General features: G+C 35.7%; 1 protein-coding gene across 9 annotated transcripts in view; it reads right to left on the bottom strand.

The window, feature by feature from the left end:
• The window catches only part of ELF2 (E74 like ETS transcription factor 2), a 92,791-nt gene that overhangs the window by 49,105 nt on the left and 30,193 nt on the right, over nt 1–13,493 (bottom strand). For 6 of the 9 annotated variants that reach the window (XM_027066248.2, XM_027066264.2, XM_027066274.2 and 3 more), the window contains exon 4: nt 2,709–2,874. In XM_027066248.2, the coding sequence (XP_026922049.1) occupies nt 2,709–2,874 (166 nt within the window). Of the gene's footprint in view, nt 1–2,708; nt 2,875–13,493 lie in introns of those variants that run through there. The other 3 variants (XM_027066307.2, XM_053216958.1, XM_053216957.1) reach the window with 2 other exon arrangements.

Genomic DNA, 13,493 nt, shown 5'->3' with positions numbered 1-13,493 from the left:
AAGGAAACATACATTAGGATAAATCATAACAACTTTATTTATCTGTATATGTTCTAGGTATCAGAAGAATGAAAATTTATTCAGATTTTTACTTGTTTAAAAATGCATTTTATTCTTGGGGCACCTGGGTGGCTCAGTCGATTAAGCGTCCGACTCTTGATTTTGGCTCAGGTCACACACGATCTCTTGGTTAACGTCAGGCTCTGTGCTCACAGTGAGGAGCCTGCTTGGGACTCTGTCTCTTTCTCTTTCTCTCTCTTCCTCTCTCTCGGCCCCTCCCCTGCTCTCTTTCTCTCTCTCTCAAAATAAATAAATAAACTTAAAAAATGCATTTTATTCTTTATTGGGGCACCTGGCTGGCTCAGTAGGTAAAGCATGGGACTCTTGATCTCAGGGTTTTAAGTTCGAGCCCCATGTTGGGTGTAGGGATTACTTAAAAATAAAATCTTTTTAACAATGCATTTTATTCCTTAAATAAAAACAAAATTGGGTTTGGATTAGCTGATTCGAAACTAATGTATATATATTAACAATTCTTATAAAGTTACATTAAAAACCCATGAGCCATAGTATTTTCAAATAACTTAGTATGTTGTAGTTTCAAGTTCTGCATGCCTTATGATGAATAAATTGGAGTGTTTTAAATTGTTCTAATTATAGATGTATGAGATGTATGAGCCAGCAGTTTTCAGTCTCAATTTGGCATTGCCTTTAAAAGAGTTATAAATGAATTCTAAGTTTTACTGTGTTATTCTGTGAGAGACAAAAATAGCTATATGATACTATTCTTTATTTTTTGAAGTAATAGAGCAAGCATAGATTTAAAAAAAAACAGAAACATGAACCAGAACAGAATTAAAAATGTTTAAGATGAACTTCTCTGGTACTTTTAGACTATTTTAGGATAATAATACAAGTTATTTACTAATACTTCCTTTTCATGATGAAGAAAAAAAAATCTAAAAAATATTATCAGCTAGTCAAAACTGCTTTCAAAATATCACAAAAATAAATGTTCTTTTACCCAGACTATGTATATTCCCTTTTCCAATATCACGATCGTTCATATCTCTGCCCTATAAATGATTATCATCACCCTCAGAGTTTAAGATGACTAAGAAAATAAAATCCCTTGAACACATTATATCCACTTCCTATTTGGAATTGTTTTTACCTGAGTAATTGAAATTAATGAAGCAGCAATCATCAATTATACAACCAATAAGATCTGGCTGACCTGCTGTGGTATTTTAATGTGATAAATATCCATAATTTTCTACTTATGCAAATTTGGCACTGTAGTTTTCATATTTTACAAAGTTTCCGATTTGCTACCAAAATCATAGTCTTCCTTATTTTTTTAATTTTATTTTTTATTTTTTAAATTTACATCCAAATTAGTTAGCAGATAGTGTGTCTTCCTTATTTTTTTGATCAAAGCAACTTCCAGGAATTTCAAACACGTTCTTTTTTTTGTTTTTTTCCATTCAACTTAAGCTATCATACTTTTTTTCTTGTGCCATTAGTTTTCTGCTTAGTTATGCTCCTGTAATAAAATCAGTTACAATATCTACTTCAAACTATCACCCTGCTGTTCTTCCTATTCTTTTTCTCAAGAAGAAAATTCATCTCTGCCCCCATGCGTCTCGCTTCAGACTGGAAAACTCTCCAACCCTCAAAAAACCACACATGTCTCTTCCTGCCACTTGCATTATCTACTGTGTAAATCAAGTACCACTTCAGTCCAAGGTCACGAAGCCTGTATGAAGTGCTTAACTACCTATTTTGAGAGAAGGAATTATCACTTCAAGCGGAGTTTGCTGGCCTTGTTGCCATCACTGCTCTGAAGAGCAAGGTAACTTTTAATCCTTTGGCTCAGTAAGAAATAAAACTGGAGGAAGAACAGCCTTAAGCTAGAAGGAGCTAGTAGTCTGAGGGGTGCTAGTGGGCCTCAACAGCAGAATATTCAAAAATGTTAATCGTGAGACGTAACTACATTTGTAGAAATTTATCTAAATACGTAAGAAAGTTTATGAGAATTGCAAGCCAAGTATAAGGATTTTTTTCTCCATTAAGAGCTAAAGATAAATTTTAACGTTTATTATTACACAACAGTCATACCATCTTTCTGGTGAGATACTCTATTCTCTTTATGGTCAATGGCAAAAATGAAAAGGTTTCCAAGGATTGCATATTATTAATCTCCAATTAAATGCAGACAGACTGAAACACCAAAATTTCTCAGACGACAAAAAGGGAAGAAGATGCTGACCGACTGCTACAAAGACGCGTCTGACCTAAGAAAAAAGGAATCATACTGCTCCACCAATATTGATTCAAAGAAACTCTGAATCTGTTATAAAATGAGAGTACTCTACAGATTTTGAATTAAAAAGTTACCCTCATATACTAGCCTATGGACTTCTATATCTAAATAACTAGTCACACTCTCAAAAAAAAAAAATGCTAAAGATAATTCTATTATTGCAGGCCTGTAATTTTGTCCTTAGGGTCCACTGTATGAGACCTGTTATACTTCAAAGAACTGTGATGTAGGACTTTGTATATAGTCCCTTAAATAAGAGATGTTTCACTGGTTTCTAAGCAAAAAGAGGTTCTTTCGTATGTATCATTCAGTTGGCAATAGTAACATTGACACTTATAAAATGAGAAAGTCACAAATAATGAACATTTTGTGAGATGTCTACCTGTTTCCACATTCTCGGTCTCAACTTCTTGTTCCTCTGCCACATCGTGCATCATGTAAGTCTCATCATCATACACCAGAACCTGGGCTGCATAGCCCTGCTCTAATCTGGCACTTGGGACCGGCTCCACAATCACTGCTGGATACTCAGAAACCTTTTCACTTTCCTGCAAGAGCAAATTTAGAAAACAATCAACTTTTTTATTCACAAATTCTGGATTTACTCCTAAATACTTGAGTTCACGTAGTCTCAAGGGGTTTCATGTATTACACAATGAGTTTCACATATTACACAATGAGTTTTATGTATATTACATAATGAGTTTCATGGATTACATATAAATATGAATGTAAAAACTAAAACAAGAGATGAAAAGGGAACTTTAACAATCTTTTCAAGTCTCAGGAAGTGAGTCTTAGATTAAACTTTTTAAATAATCGGCTTCAGGACTAAAATGACAAATTAAAACCATGCATATAATTGCACTATCTCATGAAACCCACTAAAACAAAGTAAAAGACTTTTCAACACAAACCCATAAGGAGAAGAGATAAGTGCAACAAAGGAGAAGAGATAAGAGCAACAAAATCTTAGAAGATTAAAAGTGGATGGGTAAGTGTTATGAAGTAGTTAAGGAGATCCAGGAAAGCCAAATCAACCTGGCAGCAAAAAGAAGCTGAGAAACAACACACCTTACACTGGAAAACCCACAGAAGGCAGTACCCATTACCCCTCAAAATGGAGTAGCAGGTGGTAGAGAAAGAGGAGGGGTTCAAACAGGAAAATCCCATCAAAGCTGTTTGAAAAGCACTCTGATTCCTAGACCTGTTCCTCCTCCATGATGTTAAGCAACTGGCCCTCATTTCAGCAGAAGACTGGAGAATTAACTTTCTGGTGAGGGAATAATAGGAGCATTTTCAAGGTATATTAGGCATATTTGTTAGTATTGATAATGTACCAAAAATAGAGGGGTTTTTTTAACATTTATTTATTTTGAGAGAGAGCATGCACAAGCAGGGGAGGGGGAGAAAGAGAAAGAGAGAGAGACAGAGAGAGAGAGAGAGAGAGAGAGAGAGAGAGAGAGAGAATTCCAAGCAGGTTCCACACTCAGTGCAGAGCCCGACATGGAGCCTGATCCCACAACTATGAGATCATAACCTGAACCAAAATCAAGAGCGGTGGCTTAACCAACTGAGCCACCGAGGCACCCCCCCAAAATAGATTTTTCAATCAGCTTTTTAGTCCTCCACTTTTAATCATAAGCAAACAGTCAACTATTACTAGTAATTTACAGAAAAGCCTTTAACACAGAATACATACATATACACACATACATACATACATCTATAGTCCTATTCCTCAGGGATATTATATCCATAACAAGAACAGAATACAATTTAATAAAGACATTTAAAAATAAAGAGTTCTTAGAAGTTAAAAACATGTGGGGCGCCTGGGTGGCTTGGTCGGTTAAGCGTCCGACTTCGGCTCAGGTCATGATCTCACGGTCCGTGAGTTTGAGCCCCGCGTAGGGCTCTCTGCTGACAGCTCAGAGCCTGGAGCCTGTTTCAGATTCTGTGTCTCCCTCTCTCTCTCTGCCCCTCCCTGTTCATGCTCTGTCTCTGTCTCAAAAGTAAATAAACGTTTAAAAAAAAAGAAAAAAGAGGAAAAAAGAGGAAAAAAAAGTTAAAAACATGATAGCTGAAATTAAAAAAAAAAAAAAAAAAAAAGGAGGCTTGGAAGATAAAATTGAGGCAGTCTTCCAGAAACCAGAGAAAAAAAGATGAGGTTATAAAAAATAGGAGAGAAAATAGAATGATACTAGAGAACCAGTCCAGGAGGTCCAATATCTGAATAATAAAGTTCCAGAAGAACAAAATAGGGGAGGGGGGAAAAAACAGATTGGAAAGAAATGAAAGAATTCTAGAAAATTTTCTAGAGTTGAAGGATATGAGCTGCCCATTTGAAAGGACCTACCAGATATTTAATATAAAAAATTAAGGGAGACCTAAGCTGAGGCACACCACTGTGAAATACCACAATACTGGAGATAAATCGGAAGATTCTGCAAGTTTCTAGAGAGAAAATACAGGTCACATACAAAGAAATGGATTCAGACTTCAGTCTTCTCAACAGTCACATTAGAAGGAAAATGACAAGGGAGCCATTTCTTCAAATTATAAAGGAACATCATTTCTAACCTAGAATGCTTTAGCTAGTCAAATCAACTTAAGAAAATAAGGAGTTTTCTCAGATATGAAAGATCTCAAAACATTTACTTTGCATACATCCTTTCTCAAGAAGCAAATTTTGATTTCATCAAAAGTAAAATTTTAATAAAGACCACAATTTAGGATACAGAATATAGGAGACCCAAAACGGGAAAGAGACAATAGTAATCTTTGGGAGGATTGGCAAGAGAGATTCCAAGATGCCAGCTATACACTGGATTTAAAGGGCAACCAGTCTGGATTATACGACCAGGACTCCTGAGACAGCACGATAAACTGTCACCAAGACAACCCCTGGCATGGTTCCTAAGGACAGAGTGTCCAGATAAGCCTACTCCAAGTTTTTATTCATATCTGATATCTGGCTTGCTTTGATGTACCTATTCACTCCACCTTGCCTTGCTACCTGGATTAGCTAAGAACACTCCCTTCACCTCCCAGATGTGTTCTGCTTTGATCTACTCTCAAGTGTTGAAAGAAAACCACAAAAAGTTAAGAAACAAAAACAAGAAGAACAGCATTCTCTCCATGGGACTGTATATATATATACCTGCTGAACAAACCTGCATCACCAGGTCATACCACTGCCTGAAACCTGACCAAGATGGCCCTATGTTTCCAAGAACCAACTCATGACATTGCTTATTGATTGCCTGAGTAGAACTTCTTGAAATGCAGTGAACTTGATGCCAAACTAGTCCTCCTTTTCCTGGAAGCTTTAATCTAACTATGGTAATGCTATCCTTCCCTAACTCAGTTAGCTTGGGACATTATTCATATTTTCAAAGTAAACACCGTGTTGTTTACGAATATATCCACAAACAATAAAACTATAAAGAAAAGTAAAGAAATATTACCCCATAATATATTTGGTTCTATTTATGGTTCATAGGTAATATTTATTCTTTTTGTTGTTCTTAAACTAATATATATGTGTATATACATATATGTACACATATATATATAAAACGCAGTCTTCGTATTGTATCAAATACTGCACAAAAAAAACCTTTAAATAAATTACAAAACAAAGGTATGATAAATTAAAAATAAGAAAGCATAAGGGTGTCTGGCTGGCTCAGTCAGTTGAGCCTCCGATTCTTGATTTCAGCTCAGGTCATGATCCCAGGGTCATGGGATGGATCCCTTCGTCGGGCTGAGAGTGGAGACTACTTAACATTCTCTCTCCCTCTGCCCCTTTCCCCTGCTCACACACACACACACTCTCTAAATTTAAAAAAAAAATTAAAATTAAAATTAAAAAAAAGAAAAGGAAAAAGAAAAGGAAAACAAGCAAGCACATGCTGAACAGTAACACTGAATTTCCTACTCTGTATAAGGCAAAACATTTTTAACATTAAAAAAAAATATCCTTGGGCCACGTGGGTGGCTGTCAGTTGGATGGCTGACTTTTGATTTCGGCTGGGGTCATGATCTCACAGTTATGGGATTGAGCCCCCTGGCCGGCTCCAACTGCACATGGAGCCTGCTTGGGATCCTCTCTTCCTCCCTCTCTGCATGCGTGAAGAAAAAAAAAATCCTTCCCCACAAATCAGATATACTAACAGTTAAATCTCCATTCTTCTTGCTCAGCTTTATAACCACAACCTACAGGCAACATCACCTAGCTATAAAATAAATGTTAATGAGGAGCATGCGATAGGTAAAGACTGATGAGGTCCCCACTCATAAATTAAGAAAGCAACATCGTTAAGTGGCATTTGAGCTGGTATTGACCCAAGCAGTAAATACCTTATTTATACAGAACCCAAAGGACTGATAACTTCTTTCATTCCTCTGAAATCTAATAGTATCTTTAACAGTAACATTAACCTGAAATTATTTTATACTGTGAACTCTCCACCTCCATCTTACCAGTAGGAAATAATTCAAATTTTCTAAACTATGAAATACTTGAGATGTAGAATTCTGGACAAGGCCAATTCCCCCATCTATAGTCTCTTCCCCCCACCAATTAGGATTCTCGACCCACTGTTCTCTCTTGTATACCTTAGCTGGGTTCTAATATTTCAATGGCTCCTTCTTATTAACTACAAAAAAGCCAAAATCTTTGTTAAAAAAATTCAACTCTTCCTTCAAGTGAACTCCAGATCTTTGCATCTTATACCTGTATACATTCTCAAAAGATAGTCTAACTCTTTGACTCGTTATCTACATATACCTTGCAATCTGGATTCTACCACTCCGATGAAACTATTCTCTTAAATTTCAGTAAGGATTAAACTCTATTTCAGTCTTCATCCTCCTTTATCCTTCTGCAGACTCATATACTTACACACTGTTACCTCATTTAAAAAATTGCTTCTTCAATCTTTTTTTTCTCTTTCTACCAATCTACTTTTAAGCATATCCTTTGACTCTTCTTCCATCTCCAGTGTCAGAAATATAGCCAACCTACTAAGGTTCTGTTCTCAGCATTTCCTTTTTACTCTATATTACCTTCCCTGGCAATGCCCCCCATTGTTATGGTTAAAAACAGCACCTCTATGCTGATGATTACTAAATATTTGGTTCTTCTCCAAGCACCTTCTGAACTCCAGAACCAACTTTTAAACTACCAATTTAACATCACTACAGGAATAATCAGCTAATACTCTGAGCTTAACGTGTTTAAATGGAACAAATTATTAACATCTAATACTCTGAGCTTAACGTGTTTAAATGGAACAAATTATTAACATCTTTCCCTGTGCCCTCACCCTGTGTTCTTCTCTACACGTGTGTCTTCATATTTAACAAAAAAAGAGAGATTATAAATGTTTATATCTCTCAAATTCCCTTGAAAATTAAATATCCACAAAGTACTTAGTACAGTGTTTAGAATGGAGTAAATACTCAATGAGTAATGGAGTTACTTAGTACAGTGTTTAGAATGGAGTAAATACTCAGTGAGTGAGGAGGGCATGTCTTCACACGACAATCAAAATTATCTGTACTACTTCTTTGTACAAAAAGCTTTCATGACTCCCCATTTGTCTAGAAGGAAAACTGAACATACTAAACAATGATTTTTAAGACTCTTTGAAATATAACCCTCAACCCTGTTAGGTATTGAATTGATTCAGACTGAGGAACAACAGAAGACTTCCTAGAACTGGGCCCTGAATGGATGAAAAGGATTTGGACAGATGTGGAAGGCAATTTCAGGTACAAAATGAACATGAACAAAACTCATGGAAACTCTCACATTTGGGAATTAGGGGCAAAGCAATTAAGAGCTATGTGAGGTAATGTAGGAAATAAGGCTGCAAAGGTGGTATATTAATTTCTTGGAGCTGCTGTAACAAATTATCATAAACTCATAAACTAGGCTATAATATTCCTGTTACTGTACCTGTTCTTCCTCCCCCTTCTGTTCTATTCTATTCCATGTTTGCCTAGGAGTCAATTTACCAGATCACCCAGTTAACTGTGCACTTCATCTTAAAAGGACTATCAAATTATATTATTTTACATTCCCACTATAAATGTATGAGAGTTCCACTGCTCTGCATCCTTTCCAACACATGGTATCCCTCTAATTTTTGCCATTCTGTGTAAGTATGTAGTAGTATCTCTCTGTGGTTTTGTGTTTCCCTGATGGTGAGTAATAGTGGGCATTTTTTAAAGTTCACTGATTTATTTGGTGGGCAGAGAGAAAGACAGAGAGAGAGAAAATCCCAAGCAGGCTTCACATCATCAGCACAGAACCCCATGCAGGGCTCAAACTCACAAACCAGGAGATCGTGACGTGAGCCAAAACCAAGAGTCAGATGCTAACTGACTGAGCCACCCAGGTGCCCCGTTGGGCATTTTTATATGCACTTATTGGCCATTCATTTTATTATCTGTTCAAATCTTTTTCCTATTTTAATGGATTATCTCCAATTTATTATTTTATATACTCTGAATATAAATTCTTTGTCAGTATATGTATTGTAAAGGTTTTTTTCCAATCTTTGCTTCATCTTTTCATTTTCTTAATGGAATTTTTTTTCAAGAACAGAAGTTTTTAATTTAAATGAACTTCAATTCATCATTTTTTTCTTCTAAAGTGTTGTCATGCTTTTGTGTTCAATCTAAGAAACCATGGCCTATTTTAAGATTGAAAAATTTTCTACGCTCAATTTTGAGTTATTCATCGTGTATGATTGAGTTCATTTGCATATGGTATCCAGTTATTCCACCATTATTTGTTTAAAAGACTATCCTTTCTCCACCGAATTACATTACCACCATTACTGAAAATTAATCAGCCTTGGGGTGCCTGGGTGGCTCAATTGGTTAAGTGTCCAACTCTTGATTTCGGCTCAGGTCATGATCTCACAGTAATGAGATTGAGCTCTGCGTCGGGCTCTGTGCTGACAGCATGGAGCCTGCTTGGGATTCTCTCTTCTCCACCACCCCCCCCCCCTACTTGTGTGCATGCACAAGTGCTTTCTCTCTCAAAATAAACTTTAAAAAAGAAAATTAATTAGCCTCAGATGGATCTATATTATGTTCCACTGATCTACATGTCTGTTGGCATATCAATTCCACACTGTCTTAATTACTGGAACTTCACGGTAAGTCTTTAAATCAGGTGCGTAGGCCCTCCAACTCTGTTTTAACATAAATTCTCTAATCCATAAACATGGTATAACTCTTCATTTATTCAGGTCTTTAATTTCTCTCATAAGATGCTGTGCTTGCATATACATCTTTTATTTACTTCATTAAACATACCCCTGTGTCATTTTGATACTGCTCAACAGTACTGCTTTTTAAATTTCCTATTTTGCTAAATTTCCTATTTTGCTAAGATATATAAATACAATTAATTTTTACATAGTCACTTGTTCTAAATTTGTTAGTTCTAACAGTTGTGTAGATTTCTTGGGAATTTCTATAAACATGATTGTATTATTTAGAAATAGTTTTACGACCTCTTTTCCAATCCATACGTCTTTTTATTTTTCTTACCCTGTAGCAATGTTTCCAGTGCAATGTTGAACAGAAGTGGTTAGAGCAGACATCTTTGCTTTACTACCAACCTTAAAAGGAAAACATTCCCTTTGTCACCTTTAAACATGATGTTGCCTGTGAGTTTTTCACAGATGTACTTATTAGGTTGAAGAAGATGCCCTTATTCCTAATTTAGGGAACTTGTATAATAAATAGGTGTTGAATTTTGGCAAATGGGTTTTCTGTGGTCACTGATAGGATCAAATGATTTTTTTCTTTTTATTTTGTTACTGTGATGAATTACATTGATTGATTAAACCTACCTTCCTGGGATAAACCTTATTTGGGTCATATGATCCCTTTTATACATTACTGGATTTAATTGCTAGTATTTAATCAAGAATGTTTTTATCTATGCCCATGAAGGATATTGTTTGAGGATTTCTTTTCCTACATATCTCTGTCTGGTCTTGGTATCAAGATAATGCTGGCCTCAAAATGAGTTAGGACATGCTACCTTGCCTATTTTCTGAAAGAGTTATGTAAAATTAGTATTATTTCTTTCCTCAATGTTTGTTAGATCATCAATAATGCCACTTAGCCCTGGAGGTTTCTTTGTGGAAAAGATTTTGACTAGGAATTCAATTTATTTTAAGATACAGTGCTATTCAGATTTTCTATTCCTCTTAGAATGACTTTCAAGGATTTTGTCCACTTCATCTGAGCTGCCAACTTATCGGCATAAAGTTGTTCAACCCTTTCATTCCTTATATTAGTAATTTTTGCCTTCTGTGTTTTTTTTTTTTTGTGCAGTCTACTGAGAGATTTATCAATTTTCTTAATCTTTTCAAAGGACCAGCTAGCAGATAATTTCTATTTGTCTACTTTTTACTTCACTGACTTATTTTTTTTACTTCCTTCCTTCTACTTTGGATTTAATTTGATCTTCATATTCTAGTTTATTGAAAGCTCAAATGATTTTAGACTTTTCTAACATAAGTATTTGAAACTATAAATTTACCTTTAAGCACTGTTTTAGCTGCATCCTTCGAATTTTGATATATTGTATTTTCATTTTCATTCAGTTAGGACATTCTCTAATTTCTCTTGTGATTTCTTTTTAATCCATGAGTTATATAAAAGTGAGCTGTTTAATATCCAAATGTTTGAGGATTCTGAAATTGTTTTTTGTTGTTAATTTCTAACATATTTCTGCTTTTGTCACACAGCTTTCTCTGTATGATTTCAGTCCTTTAAAAAGTATTGAGATGCATAGGCACACCTGGCTAGCTCAGTCTATTGAGCGTCCGACTTCAGCTCAGGTCATGATCTTATGCTTCATGGGTGCAAGCCCCATGTCGGGGTCTGTGATGACAGCTCAGCCTGGAACCTGTTTCAGATTCTGTGTCTCCCTCTCTCTCTCTCTCTCTGTCTCTCTCTCTCTCACTCTCTCTCTCAAAAATAAATAAGCTTAAAAAAATTTTTTTCTAAATCTGGTCTCAGTTATCCCATCACAATCTGAAGTAGAAGAACTCCTAACTTTGTTTGTCTGAAAGAAGATGCTCTCTAAAACTGTATTTGCTGTGTTTTAAAAACTCTATTTAGGGGCTCCTGGGTGGCTCAGTCGGTTAAGCCTCCAACTTCGGCTCAGGTCATGATCCCGTGGCTTATGGGTTTGAGCCCCGCGTTGGGCTCTGTGCTGACAGCTCAGAGCCTGGAGCCTGCTTCGGATTCTGTGTCTCCCTCTCTGCTCCCCTCCCATGCTCACGCTCTCTCTCTTCTTCAAAAATAAATAAACATCAAAAAACAATTTTTTTAAACTCTATTTAAATCCTCTTTTAATTTTTTCCTGCATTAATTCTCATTTCTATGAGACTTACCTGTTCTACATTTCTGTTTCAGAAAACTGCTCTGGCTATTCCTGAATGTATACTCTTCCATACAATATTTAGGTCATATAATCAATTTCCCCCCAAACTTGCCCTAACATTTTATAGAGGTGGAATATATAGATTAACTGGAAGAAACTGACATCCTCCATAATATTGACTCTCCATTCTCCTATCCAAGTACAAAGCACATCTCTTTGTTTACTAAAATCTAGCCCTGACTTATTCTTTATAGCCATTCTGACATATTTTATTTCCAGTGCCTAGAAACGTACTTGACAATTGGCAGTAAGTGGTCAATTAATATTTGCTGAAGGAACAAATGAATGAAAGTAAGTAGGTTTCTACATAGCATAATTTGAAGAAAAAGTTCCCCAAGAATAATTTCCCCCTTTCTGGTGCCATATTACCTAAAATGCCTGTGACTACCCATAACGCTACCACATAAATCATTAGCAATGCCTTGGCAAAATGATTTCACTTATCAGATTCTTTCTTCCATAATAATCAGTTCTCCAGGCCATGAACGCCTGGGTTCCATGTAAAAGAAGAAAAATAAAAAGAGTCTTCCAGAAACAAACTGTTGTACTCTTTTTCCCAAATAATAATGATACCAAACCAGCACAAGGTAAATATATTCTGCCTATTGTTCTTGGTGGCTCACTTCTTAGGGTTAAATACAACAAAGGAAGACTATACAATAAAGGGAAAGCATTGTAAAAAGAAGCAATAGTTGGCCTGGGTGATGTGGAGGGGATGGAAGTCCCCCGAGTTCCTGAACTCTTTGGTGAATCACACCTAGAAGTGATCATACAGAAAGTGAATCTTCAAGGAAGAAGTAGACATTGATTGTTCTGTAGCTGGGGCTTCTCTTAATGGGCTTTGAACCCGTTTTAGATTCAAATATAACAGGAACAAGTCCACTGAGAACAAAGGAAAAGCAGTACCTTCATTTTATCCCCTTCCCACTGAATTTAACCACATAGCTACCTTGGAAGACTAAACAGACACAAACAAGCAAGAAAAAGAAGCAGACTCTAGAACACACAGCCTGATATCCTAACTTGTTTCTTGGTCCCATCACTACACCACTATGCTGCTACTAAGGACCAGTAACAGCAATATCTTTCATAGAATACAGAGAAAACAGATTTTTTAAAGACAGTCAACTCTCCATTTGTCCACCTCATCTCTGACCAAATATTGTGACAAATTATAATTTAGATCCTTTTCAGTATTCAGTCTTTACTGAATGGTGGGACCAGAAGCCAGGCCATGGAAGTCCATATGTTTCTGGTACTGTTATTTTTCTACTCCTATCTCCTATTCTTTAATGTTATCACAACAAGAAAATAACCAAATGTGCTAATGATACAGAGTTCTATATGTATAAAATTTCAAAACCTTTCTTTTCTGATTTACAAATCATCCAAATTCTTAAGTATACATATAGGATTAAAATATAATAGATCCCCCTGCTGAATTAGAAATGATAGAATAACAAAGGAAGCAAAGATGACAACTAAAGGAAATACAAAATTCTAATTTAAGATGAATTTAATTTATGTATTTAGGTACATTATATATCTACAAATTCTGTAATCAAAAACAATGGATTTTATCAGGAATTAAAAGATATCTCTAATACTTTGTGTTCTTTCTTTCAATTTCTTCCTCACAGTTCATTCCAATATATGCATGTTCCAACAATTCAGGTGAGC

Source organism: Acinonyx jubatus, chromosome B1 (assembly GCF_027475565.1).
Source record: "Acinonyx jubatus isolate Ajub_Pintada_27869175 chromosome B1, VMU_Ajub_asm_v1.0, whole genome shotgun sequence".
Classification (NCBI taxonomy): domain Eukaryota; kingdom Metazoa; phylum Chordata; class Mammalia; order Carnivora; family Felidae; genus Acinonyx; species Acinonyx jubatus.
The sequence above is the reverse complement of the archived record's forward strand: the minus strand, read 5'-3'. Positions and strand labels throughout refer to the sequence as shown.